At 43.6% G+C, this 20,250-nt stretch overlaps 1 protein-coding gene across 6 annotated transcripts in view; it reads right to left on the reverse strand.

Annotated features, from left to right (window-relative positions):
- The window catches only part of LOC309717088 (transcription factor COE3), a 141,339-nt gene that overhangs the window by 9,045 nt on the left and 112,044 nt on the right, over positions 1-20,250 (reverse strand). For 5 of the 6 annotated variants that reach the window (XM_082551367.1, XM_082551370.1, XM_082551366.1 and 2 more), the window contains 4 exons: positions 18,047-18,135; positions 5,268-5,333; positions 4,423-4,597; positions 482-664 (listed from right to left, as the gene is read on the reverse strand). In XM_082551367.1, coding sequence (XP_082407493.1) covers positions 482-664; positions 4,423-4,597; positions 5,268-5,333; positions 18,047-18,135 — 513 coding nt within the window. The remainder of the gene's footprint in view (positions 1-481; positions 665-4,422; positions 4,598-5,267; positions 5,334-18,046; positions 18,136-20,250) is intronic. The other variant, XM_082551368.1, reaches the window with a different exon arrangement.

Here is a 20,250-nt window from a genome sequence, read left to right on the forward strand (position 1 = left end):
TAAAGTTTTCAAACTTTTCCTTCTGGTTCTTCATGCTACTTGGATACTTAAGCCTCCGTTATTGCTTCACCCAACACTTCCAACATCTCCTTAAGCCGCTACCTTCACATGCAACTACATGGACCAATACAGCTTCAACTCCCATCACTTCATTACATGGACTTAATCGTTTTAATGACTCAACTGCCACTCCACCGTCAAGTTCAATTCAAACATCAGCCAGCAGCAGAGCATCAACATAAACGAGCAGCGTCCATAGCTTTAATGCAGGTTTTGGTAACGTGGCATCAAATGCAGATTTAAGCAGGAAGCACAGATTTCTTTTTTAATCGGTATTTGGAGCATCAGGAACAGCGCTGTGTGTTTTGGAGCATAAATACGTCTGATTTTAGCCACAGTTGTAAATGATCCCTCCTGCTGACTGCCTCCTGGATGGATGAGGTTTGGTTTCGTTAATGCGATATGTAAGCGTATTACTCACTTGCGTAAGCGGAGTTGGCGGTGGAGCCGTTGAGGAAGCTGGGGGATCCAGGTACGCCCAGGTTGGTCATCCCCGCCCCGTATCCGTTCATGGTGGACGTGATGGTGTTGTAGTTGGACTGCTGAGGCGTGGAGCTCGGCACGTAGCCGCGAGGAGACACGCTGTTTGAGTTACGGGAATAGCCTAAGAGGAGGAAGAAGTACTCTTCATCATGTGTCCATACGCTGACTTCAGTGTTTGGATAGATAATCAATCATCTCTCATCATTACGTCATAATTAAGAAATGAATCTTTACTTTAAGACTGTGAAATTCAAAAAACATTTACTTGATGTGACGACTTCCAAGAGTAACTGTCACTCTAAATTTCTCACAGTTTGATTGAACTGGACCCACGCTGTGCATTTCCAGCTCCAAATTTGTTATTCTGTGACTACAGTAGCTTTGCATGATTCCCAGCAGTTGGTGCGGTGCCTCAATTAATGTTCATTTAGCCCCTTCTCCTTTAAACTGTGTAGGATGAAGTAGATATAATTATTCAAAATGTTTACAACAAAATGTTATCGGGTTTTAACTCCATTAATCATCTCATGACCTTCTTGATTGATCGGGTGACCCTTTGGTCGAGAACCACTAAACCAGCAGACAAATTACTAAAGTAGTGAGTTCACTGTGAAATCTGTCTTTTAATTGCAAAGACAACGTTTTGTACAGCCTCTCTCCGCCCCAACCTCCTCCTTCTGACTCAGCCCACCTGAGCGTGAGACGTTTTTATTTATTCGTTTTTCTCAAATGCAAAAACACAGTCGAAGCCCTGTAAGGGCAAACCAGGCTGACAGGTAGAGATATGAAACTGAAAAGCAGTATTCATCACCAAGAAGATCTTGATAATGATCTTGTAAAATTATTCAGAATAAACAAACAGAATACAAAACTAATATCTTTTTTAACCCAGGAATGTAAATGTTTGGTGGTCTAAAACTGGTTTGACAAAAGGCCAACTCACATAGTAAGAAAACCTACAAATTACCCTACATTTTGCTGACCTCCTCACTGTGACCTCAGCAGTGACATCATCGCGCCTGTCACTGCTGGTCTCCTGTTATGAAGAGCTCGCCTCCCTGCAGGCGAGGTCTGCCCTTCATCTGTCACCTGACTCCTGCTTTTTACTTACCTCTGGTCTCCCTTCTCTCCCCTCTCACCCCCCCATGCTCCCACTGATTGACCCTCATCCAAGATGCATTGAATACCAATGTTCCCGCAGCACAGAGCCTGACCTCTGACCCCCTCGCGAGGCTCCACAGTTCCCACCGACCTCGGGACGAGCTCACTTAGCAGAGCTAACAGAGTGCCAAGTAGCACATTACGCCCTCTCTCTCGCCTCACCCTCCACCCTCTTTCCCTTTCCCCCAACTTCCCATTTCGGGCCAACGCAATTCCCAGCAGGAGCGGCTGATGGAGCGCTGCCCAGGGACAAGGGCGAGGAGAGGCGGCGATGGGAAACACATGTGGAGTAGCAGAGTGCAGGGAGCGGCCGAGCACTCAGAGTAAATGTAAGGATTGTTCTGTAATAAAAAAAATAATGCCTTAACAAATGGACTGAGTGTTGGGTGGTGTTTGTCTTGGTGCGTTCCCTCTCCCTATCCATTTCGCCACAGCAGCGTGGGAAGCAGATCGGATGCAGGTCACATCCTGCGCGCTCATTCACACCGAAGCCTGAAACGTGTTTGCTGCAGAGCAGTGCAGATGAGCTGGTTAACGGACAGTTTGGATTTCACTGTTTAATGACAAAAATTAACGACTAGAAAAGCTCTTTCAGAGTTAATAACTTTTTTATCAGTTAAAAATTTATTTATATACTGTTTTTGTCACTTTAACGGATTTAAGCTCTATATTTTTAATTTCTTTGCCTTCTGTATAAACCGATGACGGTTCTCTGTCTAAAATCAGAAAACTCCTGCTGCTACTCTACTGTATGTACTGTAATTATACTAGTTTAAATAACATATGTATCAGATATCTGAGTATTAGTGTACTGACAAAAAAATCATCAGGTAGTGCCTCTATGATAGCAATAATGTTGGGAAGCAAGCTAAGCCTAGCCAGCTAGCTGTAATTTAGCAATGCAGCAAGAATATGTTGCTGGTAAAATTGTAGCATTCACTAATTTTTAAATTAAAACAACCCGTTCAATCAATGTCTGAGAGTTAGCAAACTTCATTTACTAAAGACAGCATTTTGCTATGCTGGATAGCTAGTAGTTTGTCCTCTTTTTATGACTCAAATGCTCTGTGACTGCCAAAATTCCTGATTAGACAAAACTCAATTTCTTCTGGCTAGAGTTAGCTAATTTTAGTACTAACCAAAGCAGAAAAACTACTTGCTAGCCAACATATCACTTAACAGTTAGCTAACTTTAACCTGCTTCCTCACTAACACTATGGAGCCACATCAGTGCTAGTTCCTGTCCTTACTCTGTGTTCTGCTGGGAAATAGTCGTTTGATAGCATTAGCAGTTAGTGGACTATTTTTAAGCTAACATTAGCTGCTGTTGTTTATGGCTAGTAGTACAAGGGCAACAGGTATTCAGGGAATTTACTTGGAAGTGAGAATACACATCTTCAAAAACAATTAAGCCTTATCCATGATTCTGTAAGCGTTACATGCAAAGTTATAAAGAAGGCTGAAAGTGGGCAGGTAAGTAAAAATATGTTTTTGGGGGTATTTTTCCTGGTATCAGGCTTCCCTCGTGACCCCATAAACTCTGACAAAGACAGACTCCAGAGGAAAAAGCCTTCATCCTGCAGGACAATGACATGATGCTGAGCAGGCCGAGCTGAATTGGAGCTGTAAATTACCTGCCTCGTCCGCCTGATAAGGTCTGGGCTCGAGAGCTGCTGTTTTTATTAATGTTTTAATCACGGTGGATAATTGCAAGGGGCACACAGAGCCATTTCATACTTCATAACAGCGGGGAGGACGGCATTAGATCCTCGGTGTAATGTTTCCGACTGGACCACAGTTATGAATTTTCAGCATGGCTGCTACCTCGTTTCCCATGACCTCATAGATTCCTGTAAGGTGTTCGCTGCGGGGCCGATGGGAAAACCAGGCCACGGTTTGTGGTCGAAGTGGAGGGGGGGTGTCCGGGGAGTAAAAGCAGCTCGATCTGCTTCCTGTCGACGCGCTCACAAGCTGTTTGCTGCATGTTTTCCTGAGCGTTCCTGACAGAAGCAGAACTGACTGCTGAAAGGAAACACTGAGGATAACAAACCCACAGAGCTACAGTGGAAACACCACCGAACGTATCTGCTAACAAGAACTGAGATATATCAGATTTCCACTGACGTCCAAAAACTTGTAGAAACACTTCAGTGAACGTGCTCTTGTTTATTTTGACTGTGTCTGATAGCAGGTACTAAAACAATAAACATGAATTCATGTGCTGCTGAAAATAGTCTGTAAAAATAACTTTGTGGAGCCCTTTGGTAATCTATGGACGCTTGCATCCACTCAAACTAAAATGTGTGGTTTTATAACTGAAAGAGATGTGTGAACTTGAACCCTACATGGAAGTCATACATTGTTTCATGAACTCTAGTGAAGTATCCTGTAGGACTCTACAGAAATTCAATGACGTCCAGTGAACTTTCCTGACGTCCACTAAACCACTCCAGTCTACTGGACTCTTCTAAAGACTCTTTTTAACTCTCAGACTCTCAATAAAGTTGGACCCTAAAAAAGTTTGTTGGACTTTACTTAACGATACTAAACTCCCTGTCCCTGCTGGATTCTAGTGGACAGTCAACCCTGCTGGTCAACAAAGTCTACTTGGCCTCCATTTGTCTTTAATGCAGTCTACTGAGCACACTTGTGATGCGGCGTAAACCATGAGGCCTCCACCCCCTCCCTAGAGGATCATGGGTAGCAGCGCGCTCTCACCTTGGTCGGCCTGCGAGGCCTCGGAGATGTTGACGGCGAGCTGACTGCTGAATGAGTTCACTCCCATCATCCCCGAGTGAGCGGCTGAGCCAGTGAGCGACGGCAGCTGGTTGTGACTGCGAGGGACGCTGTAGAGCGCCTCGGTGAGGTCGGCCGCTCGCTTCAGGATGATTTCCTGCGAGGAGAGGGGAGGACGGGACATTATTTTGTAAGAGTTACTGTTGGCATGAAAATGTTGGAAAGCAGTGAATCTCAGTTCTGCGGTTCCCACCAGTGAACTAAATTTAGAGTTCACGGGACGTATGATGATGTTGAAGTTTGACATTTTTTGAATCTCTTGTTTTTATGTCATATTGAAGTGTGAGCAACGTAAATAGTCACTGAAAAATTTAGTAAAACCCCACATGGATGTTTGCGCTTCAGTAGAAGGTGATTGTCTGGACATATATATACAAAAAGATTAGAACTCACACATTGGAGAACAAAATAGTTGCGAAGTGCTTGGAGTGAGTGATGAGGGTTACCCAGAGTGAGGTGATTGGTGAGGTGGGTGGGCAGGGGTGAGGTGTGGGGGGACAGCATTAGTTAATTGTCTGAATGGCCCAGGGGAAGCTGTCAGTGTAGTAAATGCAGGGATTCTGTTAGACGTATGAAGTCTAACACAGTTTTTCATTCAGGAGTCTGGGATTTCTGTCCTCTGTTAGAGCCTCACTATTACATTTTTCTTATCATTACTCATCATTTATTTCTGAGATATATCCTGAGGTTTGTGATGGGATGTTTCACTGATCCTCATGTGTTTGAGTTTGAAGAGGCCAAAGGTCAAAGTGAAGGTGCTCCCTCACCTGGTTATTGTGCGGCATCCCGTACAGAGCTTCCACCAGGTCGGCCGCTCGCTTCAGCAGCACTTCCTGAAAAAAGACAAAAAAGGGAGGTTTAACAGAAAACACAACACAAGGACGACAGAAGAAGAATCAGCAGGAAGCCATATTCTCACACACACACATTTTCCATTCAGCCCACAGGAGAGGAAGCGTCCAATCTGAGAGTCTGGGTTTAATAATGTGACTGATAAACAAGTGAATACAAACACAAGAAGAGGGGGTGATGGGTAAAAAAAAAGGAAAGGAAGGAAAGAACCAAAAAAGAGAAATAAAATAAGGAATGAGAAAAGGAGACAGGAGAAAGAAAGGAATACAGGATGGAAAAAAGGAAGAAAAAATTACAAAAGGAAACAAGGAAAGAAATAAGGGATAAGGGGAAGGAAATTAAACAAAATGAAGGGAACATTAGGGAAAATTAAAGTCAGAAAAAAATGCAAGTAAAAACATTTAAATGGACAGGGATAAATAAATGATATCAACAGAAGGAAACAAGGAACAGGAAAGGAAACAAGGGGGGAGGAAGAAACAGAGAAGGGATGGAAAGAAACAAGGAAAGGTGAGGAAACAAGAAAAACCATTAATGAAAGAAAGAATGCAGGAAGGAAGGAAGTGAGGAAGGGAAATATAAAGGTAAAAGGTGAAATAAGGAAACAAGGGAGGAAAAAAGGTGATGTAAACAAAGCGCTGAATGGAGACACAGGAAAGCCTGAGGATGATCAGCTGACAGAGGGAGGAGGAGGTGTGGAGTCCCAGAGGAGCAGCAGTGGGGAGGTGGAGGCCTCTGCTGGATCTCCCTGAGGTATTACAGCAGGAGAGGGAGAGAGGGAGGCTTGTTTTTCACGTGAAGTGATGAAGGAAGAGGAGGAGGAGGTGACGGCTGCCACTCTCTAGGTTCAGCCATCAGAGCTCCGACCGCACTGCAGACGCTGTTCCCGAAAGTTCGAGGCAGCGAGGAAACTGACGGGAACTGACGTCAACTTGAGATTCGGCCCCGTGCGCCTCCCCCGGCCCCCCGACCCTGAACCTACACCCCTCTCTGAAAGGTTCGCTGACATCAGCACGTCACAGGTTTCCTTCACTTTTGTTCCGTCGTCTCCTTTTCCCTCCTGTCTTTCCTTCCTTGCTTTTATCCTTTCATCAGTTATTATTTCCTTTTTTGCCCTTTCCATTTCTTCACTGTTTCTAGTATATTTGATTTTCTTTGAGACTTCTACATCAACAGTGAGACTTTTTTCCCCACAACAAATATAAATAAATTGCAAAAAAAAAAACAAAACACAAATATAATACAAATAAAAACTCATATATGCAAATGAATAGTTAATAATTATTTTTTAATTTGTCATCGAGTCATCATGGTTCAGGCTTTAAAAGGTTAAAGAGCAGCTTAATGGCAGCGTCTGATGCCCTCAGCAGGCTTCCTGAAACTGGCCAATGAGAACAAATACAAACATTTCATGCATTGAACTAAAGTGAATGAAGCTTCCTGGCGTTCGTCTGGCATGTCAACGGATCGGTGTACTTCCTGGACCTCTGGTTATTTTTTCTTGAGGCTGAAATTTGTCGATTTGTTGTTCAGCAGCATTAAACTGTCCCTCCACAGAGCAGCGGTGCAGCTCTAATATGAAGTAAAGGAGTGCGAGAGCTCCTTCCACCTGTGATTATGAATGTGCGGCTGACCCTGAACCGCATCTTTGAACTCAGCATTAGAGATTCTGCTGCTGTCGAAGCCGCTGAGGAGAAACATTTCCCTCGTCTCGTGGCTGTCGGCACGAATCACTCCTGCCACTCAAATCTGCGCCTTCTTATTTCTGTCGAGTTTCACTGCAGAACGCAGAGATTAAAGGGGATTTCTACTTTGGATTCTACTGATTTTTTTTTTATTGCATTTTAACTTTCTGCTGGAGCTGCAGCTTCTAAACAAAAACGTCTCCAGAGACGCACTTTGTGTTCCCTCCCTGGCCAATCAGAGCGCTTCCTCTGAGTTGGCAGCGAACCGGCCTTTGACACACGAAGGTCTCCGTTTCCCACGACAGGCGATGACCTCGGGGGCAACAGTCCAGCACGCGGACGCTTTTTTCCTTGACCTGAAGCTTGAACGTTGAAGTGAACGCATCACTGTTTGTTTACACCAGAATCAGCTGTTTGATGAGCTCTGCTCGTTCTTCTCTTTGCTCCCTGTTTCCTTTCTTCCTTCCCTACCTCCTTTATTTCCTGCTTTTGTCCCATCTTCCTCTTTCCTGACTTCGTGTGTTCCTTCCTACTGTCTCTCTTTTTTAACTTTGGTTACCGATCTTTCTTTCATTCTTTTCTCCCCCTCTCTTCCTTCTTCATCTTTCCTTGCTTCTATTCCTCCTTCTTTCCTGTCCTCTGTATTCCTTCCCTTTTCTCGAGTCTACTTTTGTTCCTTCCTACTGTCTTTCCTTCTGTGTGTCCTCCTCTGCATTCCTTTTCCATCTCATTTACCTCCTATCCTCCTTCCTTCCCATCTTCCTACCTTCTTGCCTTTCATCTTTTTCATTCCTTTCTTCCTACTGCTTTTGGTTTTTCTTTCTTGTGTCATCCCCTTTCTCCCTTCCTTCCCTCCTACCTGTCTTCCACATTCCTTCCTTTCCCCCCTTCTTTTCATTTTTCTATATTCCTGTCTTCATTCATGGTGTCTTTCCTTCCCTCCTTCCATTTTTCCTTTTATTATTTATCTCCTTCATTTCCTCATGTTATTTTTCTGCTCCCTTTCCTCCTTTATCCTCCACTCACTGATATTCCTTCCTTCCTTCCTTCCCTTGTTCTTTCTTACTTTTCTTTCTGTCTATCTTCCTTCCTTCCTTTCTTAACTGTTCCAAATGTCCTTTTTCCGTTTTGACTTGCTTCCTTATCTGGGTTCCTACCTTTACTTCCTTATCTTTTTTCTTACCTCAGCTCCTTCTTTCTTCCTTCCCACCTTTCTGCCTAGATTACTGTCTAGGAAGGAAGATCGGAAGCACGAATCCTTTGCTACTTATTTCCCGTCTTCCTTTTTTCCTTCTCTCCATCACTCCTTAATTCTCTCCTTTCCTCAGTCCTTCATTGCCTTTCTTGCTTTCCTTCCCTCCTGTCCTATTTCCTTCCAGCTCCCCTGTTTTTTCTTTTTCAAACTATAACCCCAAATAATCAGCCTGACAGGTGAAACCACATCTCTGCCAGCGTGTTTCTGTGTGCGTGTTTTTATGTATGTGTGTGCATTTCTCTGTGTGTGTTTCTGTTTCTATGCGTGTGCTTCTGTTTGTGTGTGTGTGTGTGTGTGTGTGTGTGTGTGTGTGTGTGTGTGTTGGTCCTCTGGCTTCATTAATCTCCATTAGAAAACAGAAGTTAGTTAATGTCTCCTTCGGTCGGCTGCGGCAGCGAGACGCCACGCAGCAGCTGCCCGTCTCTCTCTCACACACACACACACACAGTTACTTACACACAACCGTACATACTCAAACATACACACGTTAAATATACAGTTGGCAGACACTAAAACCTCACACAGAAAAGACTTCAGCCGCTCTGTGTGTATGTCTGTGTTTTTGTGTGTTTGGGTGTGTGTGTCCTCCTTCTATTTTCATTAGCTTCTGACAGACACAACAGCCTTCTCAAGTTAATGACGCCTCCGAGGCCTCGCTGCTGCTGCTCAGTGTGGTTGTGTGTGTGTGTGTGTGTGTGTGTGTGTGTGTGTGTGTGTGTGTGTGTGTGTGTGTGTGTGTGTGTGTGTACTTGCACTTGTTCATTTGTTGGTGGGCTCTCTGTGATTTGTGAATTAGGCGCTGTACTAGTAGTACTACTACTCAGAATAAGAAAAGAACAACATGAAAACAGGAAGGAGAGACAGGAGCAGAAACAGAACATAAAAAGGAAGTGGAGAACAGAAGAAACAAAAGAAGTAACACAAGAAGAAGAACGAGGGAGGAGAAGACAGAGGAGGAGAAACAGAAAAACCATAACAGAGAAAAACAGAGTAAAGGAAGGAGTAGAAGAAAAAAGGATGAAGAAGAGGAGAAAAATAAGAGAACAAGACGGCACAAAAGGGAAAAGATGGACGAGAGAAAACAGAAAACAGAGAGAAACAAAGAGAACAATAAAAACAGAAGAAGAGGAGAAGACAGAATGAACAAAAGTAACAACAAAGGAAGCAGAACAAAATAAAAATAGAAAAAATGGAGGAGTTTTAGAAAAATTAAGATGAAGGGAAAATACAACAGGAAGTATAAAAAGAGGAAGGAAGAGGAAGCAGAACAAACGTGAACAGAAGAAGAAGAGTTGGTGTTTCCTGCTGACTGAACGAAAACGGTTTTTCCTGTTTTTGTTTATTTTCTTTTGTTTTCCTCCTTCGGATCAGATTTCCTCCCTCCTGCTGCTCGATCTGTTTCTTCCTGTCGGAGCAACTAATTGACTCCACGCCACACCGCCATACATCCTTATTCACGCCATCACACACACACACACACACACACACTAACAGCGGCCAGGCCACACCCTTTACACACACACACACACACACACACATATACACAGACAGCGCCATCGGATTCCTGTCAGAGCGAGTGCCGGCAATCAGAGCGCCGGGCGCTTTAACGGCGCTGAAAGGCCCCGATCGATGCGGTAATGCACTGGCTCCCAGTTATCATCATCATCATCTCTTATCACTGACCCACACCTCCAGCAGGAGGAGGAGGAGTGTGGGGAATGTGGGAGAAGATGGAGGAGAGAGGAGGGATGGGAGATGAAGATGAGGATGAAGAGGGTCTCTGGGTGTTTCCCCTCAGCTGAAAGGAGATGGATGGTGGGGAGTGGGGGGGGGGGGGGGGGGGGGGGGTGGAGGCTAAGTGGACATATGAAACAGCTGAGAGACGAAGGCAGCTGATTGGATCATTGGGCTCGAACATCTGGCTGGTTAATGATTGGCTGCTCAGACGCTCGCTCCAATTTGCGAGTCGCCGTTTCACCAAACTTCACTACATTTGATTTACAATAATTCAATAACTGCAACTCTGAGTGGAAGTTACGAATAAAAAGGGGAAAAAAATACAAGTACACCATAAAAATATTGGAGAAAAAAATGTGAAAATAAGTCGATGAAAATTATTTCAAAAATATATTTATAAAAACTGAATTGCAGAACAAAAGAATGCTTCTAGAAAGCATAAACACAAAAAAATCTAAAAGAAAAACAGTGGTCGACATCGTAACTACATAAAATGTATTTATTTATGGTGGGGGTAAAATCAGTGGAATGGCTCTTTGCCTTTTAGCAGTGCCTGAAATTAAACGTTTGTGTGCGACAGTTCAAAAACAGGCTGCTCATGTTCATCTGAATTGATAAATGAACTTGAAGCTCATGAAGAGACAGCAATTAAAATGTGTAGAGAATAATGGTGTGAAGACTTCCTGTGAGGAAATGAAAACACATTCCTGCACTTTGGATTGTCCCTCTGTGGAAGATTATCAGCAACTCATAACCAAAGTGTTAGTTGATACAGACACTGTCACGTAAACCACTGTTTTTTTAAACATTAACTTTTTTGCTGCTATGTTTGGTTTTTGGAGCCGCAAGATTTAGACGAAAGGGGAGTCCTAAGCTATCAGAGGGCAGAGCAGGCTGTACCTGCTGCGGAGACTCAGGTCATTTGGAGTGGAGGGCCCACTCCTGAAGACCTTCTATGACTCTGTGGTGGCTTCTGCTATCTTTTATGGTGTGGTCTGCTGGGGCGGCAGCATCTCTGCTGGGGACAGGAAGAGACTGAACAGGGTGATCCGAAGGGCCAGCTCTGTTCTAGGATGCCCTCTGGACCCAGTGGAGGTGGTGAGTGACAGGAGAATGGTGGCTAAGCTGTCATCACTGTTGGACAACATCTCCCACCCCATGCAGCGGACTGTGACAGCACTGAGCAGCTCCTTCAGTGGGAGACTGCGGCACCCACGGTGTGGGACGGAGAGATTTCGCAGGTCTTTCCTCCCCACTGCTGTCAGACTCCATAATAAAGACTTTAACTGATCAAGCACACACATCCATACATATGCAATAATACTAAGTGCAATAATCCTTTCTGTCATCGTTGTATTTTTACTCAGTTGTATATAGTATTTGTATTTGTATTCTATTTTTATCTTATTGTATATTTATTTTATTTTATTCTACTGTATATAGTATTTTATTTTATTCTATTCTGTACAGTTGTGTACTGTATTTATTCTTATTGTATTCAAATTTTTGCCTCATAACTTTTGCACTGTCCACTTCCTGCTGTGACAAAACAAATTTCCCACGTGTGGGACTAATAAAGGTTATCTTATCTTATCTTATCTTATCAGCTAACAGTAACTAGCTATGTTATTGTTTGCATCTGTGGACTGTATGTAAACATAACTTAGATGAAGATACCTGCTAGTCTGTTACTACAGTAACCTCACAGCAGCCATATTATTGGACAGTTAATCTTATTAGAAATACTCCACCAGCACAAACACGGTCCACAGGTCCAGTTCAGAGACTTAATTAGCTGAGGTGAAGCCTAGCAGACAGCTAGCAGCTACAGCCGCCTGTGTCACCATGTCAAAGAGGCCACCTCCCTCCATATATTCCTAAAATAGCTGCTCACTTTTGCTTCTGACAAAAAGGAAGAAAGCAGCGAACCAATAAGACTATTTAGGTGCTTTAGCTCTATTACTGAGCGCGAATCTGTGTCCTCTGAAATGTACTAATTTTACTAAAGCAAATTCTAATTCGACATCAAACATCTTTCAGCCACATTGAATCTTACTTGTATTTTAATAAACAGAACCACAACGACATGCAAACGTCACCACGGGAGGCAGATGGATTCAGCTGAACACATACACCTTTGCTTTCCAGTTCAGACCAGTTTATCTCAGTCTGGGAGGGTTTCACCATCATCAGTGAGTCCAGAACGAGGTGGGTCCTCCTCCTCCTCAGTGCTGCGTTGATTAAACCCACTGAGACTCGTGCTTCTCTTCACATGAAACCTCCCCGTAGCTCCTGTGTAGGTGTGTGTGTGTTCATGTGGACATGTTACAGCACTGTATCACAGAGCAGCCAACAGGAAGCAACTCCTTTGTTTTATTAAGATTTGAGGCCATTTTTTCTTTCCTCTAAAAGAACCCAGTATAGACGATCAGCTGGCTAGAGATGTCTCTCAATAAATTAAAGTAAGTAAACACTACAGAAAGTTTATTTTATCAGACGTGAAATATTAAAACATATATGCTTTTACTTAAAGTGGATCTATTGTGCTGTAGAGAAACACATCAGCATACAGGCATATTCTCTATTTAAGTAATAAAGGGCAAATATTTTGCTTTTCTTTGTTTCCTGTCAGCATTTCCTCTTCTAAAGGTAGATTTTCATGTTAAGCTTGACTAAAATTTCTAATTAAGACGTCAGTGTATAGACAGTAATCCCTCTGAACCAAAGGATCAGGCTGCAGACTGCTGGAAACTTTCAGATTTATACAATTTTTCTATGTTTTGTGTCATTTAGTGAGAATATTCCTCATGTTAAGACCTGAAGCAGCCAATCTGAAATAAAGCTGGTGCAAAGAGGGAGGAGCTGAAACTGCTTGTTTCAGTTTGAACTGACGGCTGCTCTGTGGTCGAGCGTAAACAAATAAAGATTTATATTTTGAACTGTGAGTGCAGAAGTACCCTAGTAGACTTGTCAATAATAAACAGTAAACTGATATTTAATATTTAACTAACAGTCCTTTTTCCTGACAAATAATTTCTCATCTCTAATGATTAATGGTAATATAATAAAGCTTAAGACTGTGCCTGCTTTTGTTGTTAAACACTTTGCTGGTGTGTTTATCAGCTTGGTCACTGATTTCAGGTCATTAAAAAAACTTTTAGTTATTTTGCACATTCTACTCATGACTGTGTTAAAACTTCAGTTCAGAATTGAAAACGTCACAAAAAATGTTTAAAATGTCAGCAAAAGTGACTAAATGAGCGCAGCTTAATCCCCAAAGAGGGCTTCTGGGGATTACAAATGACTGTATATCGCTGTCATGAAGATATAAAATTCACGGTTAAATATTTTAAAGCAGTTCAACTTGTAGTAGTATATGAGCAAAATCTATCTAAGACTAGGAATCACTCTTACTGTACTTCGTTTCCCTCCCAAATAACCGTTAAAAAAAAAAAAACCTCTTGGAGACTGCACCCTCGTGGCCTTGGTGCCCTTGCCCTTCTTCTGTCCATCTCTTGACATATTCCGCCCCTTTTTTCTTCCTCCTACCTCTTTCTCTCTTTTTTCCATTTGGTTTCTAGGGGCTTAATTACAGGGGGCCGGCTCCGTGGCTGAGGAGGTGCGAGGCGAACAGGGATCAGCGTGACCCTGGAGGAGAAGCCATCAGACAGCGGCCTTAACAATGATAAATCACCCTGAGCAGAGCTACAGATACAGCCGCCGCCCCACTGATCTCTATAAAATATGGATGGACCTGCAGGAGGAGGAGGAGGAGGAAGGGAGCAGTATCACGGCAGATCTTCAGATTAGCGATTATCAGGCGTAGAGGTATTCTAATGATCTGGGACATGGTGTGGGGTTAATTCCATTCAAAGGAAACGTATTAAAATTCAGCTCATGAACTGAATTCTGCTCATTATTCTCAATGAATACTGAAAATCTCCTCATTCATGAAGTGGGCCGGAATTAATAATCCCTGAACGGACGGACGCCCCCCCACAAGTCCGGATGAGGGTCAATGATCAGAGCTAAAGGTGCACACTCAACACGCTAAACACATTTAATCTCCACCCCATGGTTCACAAATCTTCATGGACCTCATGTTAACAGTAGCGTTTGTTTTTAACAACAGGGTGTCCCGTATTTTAAACAAATCTCCAACATTTATAACCTAATCCCTTTTATAGATAAAATTATATGAAACCTGATTAAACGACAAATTAAAATTAACGTGAGTGCGGTTTCATGTCTGTCCACAGCACACACAGAGTTAGTTTGGGTAGTTTGACAAACTGGGAAAGACAACTGGTCACTGATGACCTCTGGGGTTTCTCCTGGATCATTTTCAGCCCTGTAATTTCATTTCCAGCCTGGCTGGGCTGGAAGCGGACACCTCAGCGTCCGTCCGTCCGTTAGCGGGCGCATTGCGTTTAGAAGCTCAGGACAAAACAAGATATTGTGATGGAGATTTTTCTCTTCCTTGTACCATTTTTAAAGATCAAACAATGATTTACACAATAAAGAAAAAGCAGAATAATCAATAATGACCTGAAGTAATTAAAAATCTTACTTCTACATTTCTACATAGAAGCGAGATATCGTCTCACATGAAGCTAACAGTTGTTTTTTTTTGACATAGCTTTGGAGCTAAAAGACTAACTGTTTGAAATGTGTCGTGAAGTTCAGAGAATGAGAGCTTTTAAAAGAGATAAACTGTCAAGTTAGTTTAGCTTTTATGACTAATATGACTAAAAAATTATTATAAAATAGCTTAATCTCATTTATTTTATTACAATTACAGCTAATAAACAACTGCAAAACGACTTTTAATGCATCAGCAAAAATAAGTAAGCTAGTTTTGGTTAGTAATACACAAGTTGGGACGTTCTGTCTGAGCCATTTCTAAACAACTGCGGATTCTATCAGTTCAAACAACTGTACGTGAGCACAGTTATACGTATGTGTCAGCACTTTGCTGGAAGAAGATCCAAACTGTCACCCTCAGATGATAGGAAATTGTTTAGGATGTTCAGGAACCACCGAGGCTCAAGCCTGCCCTAAAGCCGGATCTGTGCCAGAAACCCAACCAGTTTAAATGAACTCGACCAGTTCTGCTAAGAAGTGCAGTCAGATATGCAGCCAGAATTATGCCAGAAGTTTGCCGATGGCTACCAAAAGCATCTGGTCAAAGTGCAACTTGCTAAGGGATGTTTAACCAAACATTAGTGAGGTTGTTTGTATTTGAGCCTGTATATAACCTTTGACCCTGTGTGGATCAGAGAAAACCCAAAATAAATTCAGATTTATGGATCTAATTCTTGTATTTTAGCAGCAGTTCAAGAAAATCCTAAAAGCCCAAAGTTACCACGACATACATGCCCCGCTGTACTCTTCTAAACACGACTCTTGTTAAAATCCTATTATCTGCTGATTTCTGTATTGTGTGACTAAATTATTGCGCTGGAAAGCGAAATGAGCAGAGGAGGTCCACCTTAAGACGATCATTTTGTTCAGTATTGTGTCTGAACGGTCGTCACCTAATCGCGCTTCCTGCTAAGCTAGGCCGAATGGCATTTCCCCATCTTTCAGCTGAAATCAGCCTGATGTTTCTCCTTCTGGCTTCCATATTCACCCTGCTTGCTGCTCCCATAATGCTCTACCTGACGTCTACAACGAATCAATCTGTTCAGCGGCGCCGTGCCTGTCCAAAAACGAAACCCAGCCGCCCAGACATCTCTGTCCACACCTGCTGCTGCTGCTGCTGTCCTCTGCAGAGCGGCAGCTGCAGGTGAAAACAAAAGAGAAGTGACAACTCGAGTTAACCCGTCGCTGCTCGGTCACTGCCAGCACGCCGTCTTGTCACCTCGCGGAGCGCCGCTCTTCCTCTTCCTGTGATTCCTCTCCCTCCAAAACGTCCAGGAGGGAGAAACCTGCAGCTTTATTGAGTTTTCTTTTGAATAAATAAATATTTAAAGGGAGAGGATGAGGGAGGAGGGTGTTTGACGTCCCACTCTGGCTGCAAATCAGGCCATCAAAGGGGCCAGACAATGTGTGCTCGCTATTAGTATCAATTTACAAATAAACTGCTTTTTTGGTGACTGGATCTCCGATGTCAGATTTTGATAAATGGTTTCAATTTGGCAGCTGTTTTCGAGTGTCAGAGCCCATCTGACGCTCGCCGCCAGCCGCCGCTGCTCGCTGCCTCAGAGAATCTGCCTCAGTTAGCTCCTCGCAGCCGCTGCAGCCAGAATAATCTCTTCATACTAACCAGGACGCCTGATGGCTGCACGCCGTGCCTCTGTGTGAGCATACAAATGTCGTTCTGTGGGTGACACCAGCTCCCTGATTTCAATATTCTCGACTTTGTCTTAAAGGAGCATTTCTGCACTTTTAAATCCCTCTTCCTCACCCGCAGAGTTTAACAGACCCTGTTTCCACTTCCACGTAGAGATATAAATTTACCACCATAAACTTTAAATAAAGGCGTAAAAATTGGCTTAGTTTTTCCATTCTGCTGCCATTTTCAGGTCCAAACTCTTCTTCAAACAACAAACAAACAAACAAAGGCTGAGAGTTAAAAACAGTCCAAATTCTTCCAGCTAAAGTGGAATGATCACTGTGCTCGTTCTCACATAAGATGTAGGCTGTAATCGAGTTAGGAGGCTGCTGGAAGTTAGATAGCGAGCTTCCATTGTATATTTCTAAAAACTGAAACGTACATCTCTAAAAAAAACTAAACAGCAGTGATGTTTGGACAGTTGGTGTAGCCGGGGTAGTTAACACTAGACAAACATCACACAGTGGTCAGTTCTGCTCATCTCCAGCTTTCTTGGACTCTACCAGAGCAGCTTTGCATGATTCAGACCTCAAAATAATCCATCTTTATGTGATACAACCCCTCATGTCTTCTGATTGGCTGTCCCACATAAACAGAAGGTTTGTGTGCCTGAGATGATCAGATAAACAGGATATCCCCGCCCTCAGTGACACCATACAGATCCAACACTTTAAACATGCGACTGCAGCGTTTCCAGCAGAATAAGACTTGTTTATGTCCACGTCAGATAAACTAAACTGAAAATGTTCAGAAGACCTTTTGATCTTCCTGAAACTGGACAAAGCTGCTTTAAAGTTTTAATGGAACAAAAGTTTTGTGTTCATTCTCTTTAATAAAGACACAATCTGATTGTATCTGATGCTTGTATTTCCTGTAGTAATGAGGCACATGTGGACCAGTTGCACAAAATAAAACCAGAGTTTGTACGCTTAAAGGAAAACTGAAAATTAATGAAGAGTTTTGACGTCTATGTTGACGTCCATCACAAATCACAAAGGAAACTAATCAAATCAAATGTTTCTTTTTTAGTTAAAGGCATCGAGCACGGAGCTTTGATTATACGAGACATTTTAAAAATGAAGTTTAGTTAAACTTTGTAATTCATGAAATGTTTTACACCTCCTCCACTTTTAGGTCCCAGAGTTAATTTACATAATTCTGATGTTTTTTTCTCTCCCTGGGCTTCTGAGAAGCCAAACATCGCCAAACCGATCACGCTTGACGACCATCCGCGCCCTCCTCCTCGCCAGTTGAGGGGAAACAAAACGCAGCGAGAGCAGCAGCAGCAGCAGCAGGATTTGCTCCCATAAACAGCTGTTTCCTGTTTGAAGGCTCGGGAACAATCTGGCCCGCTGGCAGCGAGGAGCGCCGCACCGTGCCAAGAGCGTACCGAGCAGAACCAACAAATCCAATCAGGCGACTCGAGTTCGGCCCTGTGCTGCATTAGAAGCCTTCAGCTCACAGCGCAGGTGGTCTACGGCGTCCATGGAGGGACAAAAAGCCACTTCAGTTTGAAATCAGCCCTTAATGTGGCCCTAAACCCGATTAAAGCGCCCAATTAGCAGCAGCCTTGAATGACAGGTGCATTATGGGTCATACCTGCCAGACTTAAGCCAACCTCCTGGCCTTAAATCTGACCTTTGACCCACAGCAGCAAGTTAATGAGTTGTCTTTACTGACCTTAGGTAACCTCTCAGGGTCTCCGGGGTGGCGAGGGATGACCTTCTGTAGCCTCTGGAAGCCGTAGTCGATGGTGGGCTCGTTCAAGGCTGCGGGACAAACAGAAACAGGAGAGAGGGTTTATTTAACCCCACACGCGTCTGACAGGAACTCAGCTGATTGTTGCAGTTCTGCAGCTTTCATCTTCATCATCATCTTTGTGTGGTCATTTTACTCTTTTTTGGTACTTCCATTTGTCTCTTTTTCAAAGGTTTATCTTTTGCCGTAGTTCCTGTAGTCCTTTTTCTTCTTTTTCTGTATTTTTGTCTCTTTGCATGGTAGTTTTACCTCTCATTGTTGTATTTGACACATTTTAACGTTGTATCTGTGTCACTGCATTGTCCTAGGTTTGTTTTGCGTGTTGTAGTTTTATTTTTTTTGTGGGACTTTCAGATCTTCCAACTGTGTCTTTGCATCATTCAGGAGTTTTTTATGTGTCCTGGTAGTTTTCCCTATTTTTCTAGCTGTCGCACCTCTTACTGTACTTTTGCATCTTTTTTGAGTCTTTTGCTCTGGTCAGGATGGTCTTTTTTTAACAACATATTTCAGCCTTTCCTTCTGCGATTGTGCTGAAATCGAAGAAAATAAAAACACGTCCCCAACTCGTGAGATGTAATTTTAATGCAACATTGTCGAAATGTGCTCGTCTTTTGCACACGCGTGCAAAAGCCAGGTTTTTCTTGACTTCCTGTCATTTCCTGAAGTTTAAACTCAGCAGGGATCGTTTCACCTCCCTCTCCTCTGATCTCCTGTTGGTTCGTGTCAGCGGTGAGCACTAACGGAGAGGGCGAGCGAGCGCCGTCAGCTGATCTCACTCTCTCTTATCTCGGCTGCTGTTTATCAAGTGCGAGACCTCACACTCCACCTCTCCTCCACGGCTAATTCAATCCAGCCTCCCCTCCACCGAGCCCTCTCTCTCTTTTCTTTTCTCCTCCACTCATTCACCTCCGCAAACAATCTGCCTTCCTCCTCCTCCTCCTCCTCTCTCCATATGCACTGAGCAGAGCTGGAGAAACACCCGGAAATGAGTTCGGGGAGATACTTCTCCATAATCAAGCCCATTAATCATAAAAGGCTGTCAAATTTGACTTTGGGGACAATTTGTCAGCCGATCTTGCCCACTCCGCTTTTGTCACCGTTGGCTCTTGTATTCTGTAAGGATGATTGACACTCCAAATGCTGCTGAGTAGAATAGCTAGTTTGCGCTAATATGCATAACCGTGGCTTTCATGAATAAGAATAAGGCAGCTATACGGCGGCACAGAGGGGTCTCCTTCAAAGGGCCCCGCCGCCGTTTGTCGCCAGCGCTCCAAATAGATGTTATTACCATTATAACAATATTTGTTTTCTTTTCCCGGGAATGGGCAACGGCGAGCTAAATCAAATTTGTCGGAGCCCGTTTCAAGCGGCGGCGGAGGAGAAAAAGGGCTTTCAGGCTGCAACTGGGGTGGGGATGATATCTGAAGGGTGACAGAGTGCTGAGGGACGTGGCCCTCGCCGCAGGGGCTGCCATGTTGGATTCCTCGCCTCCCCGCCTCCCTGAGAGGAAGCAGAGAGCAGCGCGGCCTGAATCTATTACCTCGGCCCGCCGCGAATGAAAGAGCGATTCATTGCAGGATCCCAAAGAGACTTTTTGGGGGGATGCGGAGCAGCAGAGGATGAATGGAGATAATGCACCGGGACGACACGAGCAGCAATCAGCGGTGAATCCCAAACTGGATTGCCTCCTGACGCTGCGTACATACATCCCAACTTATAAAACAAGTGAGAGGCACTATGGGAACTGCTGCAATAGAATAAAAAACCCATTTACACTCGGAGGGAGGGGGGGGGTCTGTGATGGTTAACTCGCCACCTCCATCAGAAGAGGAAGTATTCTCCTCTCTGACCTCCGAGCTGATCCGAGATGTTGAGAAATGATGCTGATGTGGTTCAATCGAAGGCGACATGTCTGCAGATAAACATCAAAAAACCCGGAAACTTCCTCAGCGCCAAAAGTTCTTCGAGATCTCTGAGATCCAAGTCCCCGATCTGTGCTAAAAGTCTTGGAAAGAATCTGGGAACACGAGCCTCATATCTCTGTCCTGGTCCTCTCTCTCCTTAGTTTGGACACATTTTCTGTCTGCGAGTTGCTGGTTTGAAGATTTTCTGTTTTTTTCACTTTA

The sequence above is a fragment of the Aulonocara stuartgranti genome (assembly GCF_965226115.1).
Source record: "Aulonocara stuartgranti genome assembly, chromosome: 2".
In the NCBI taxonomy this organism is placed as follows: Eukaryota; Metazoa; Chordata; class Actinopteri; order Cichliformes; family Cichlidae; genus Aulonocara; species Aulonocara stuartgranti.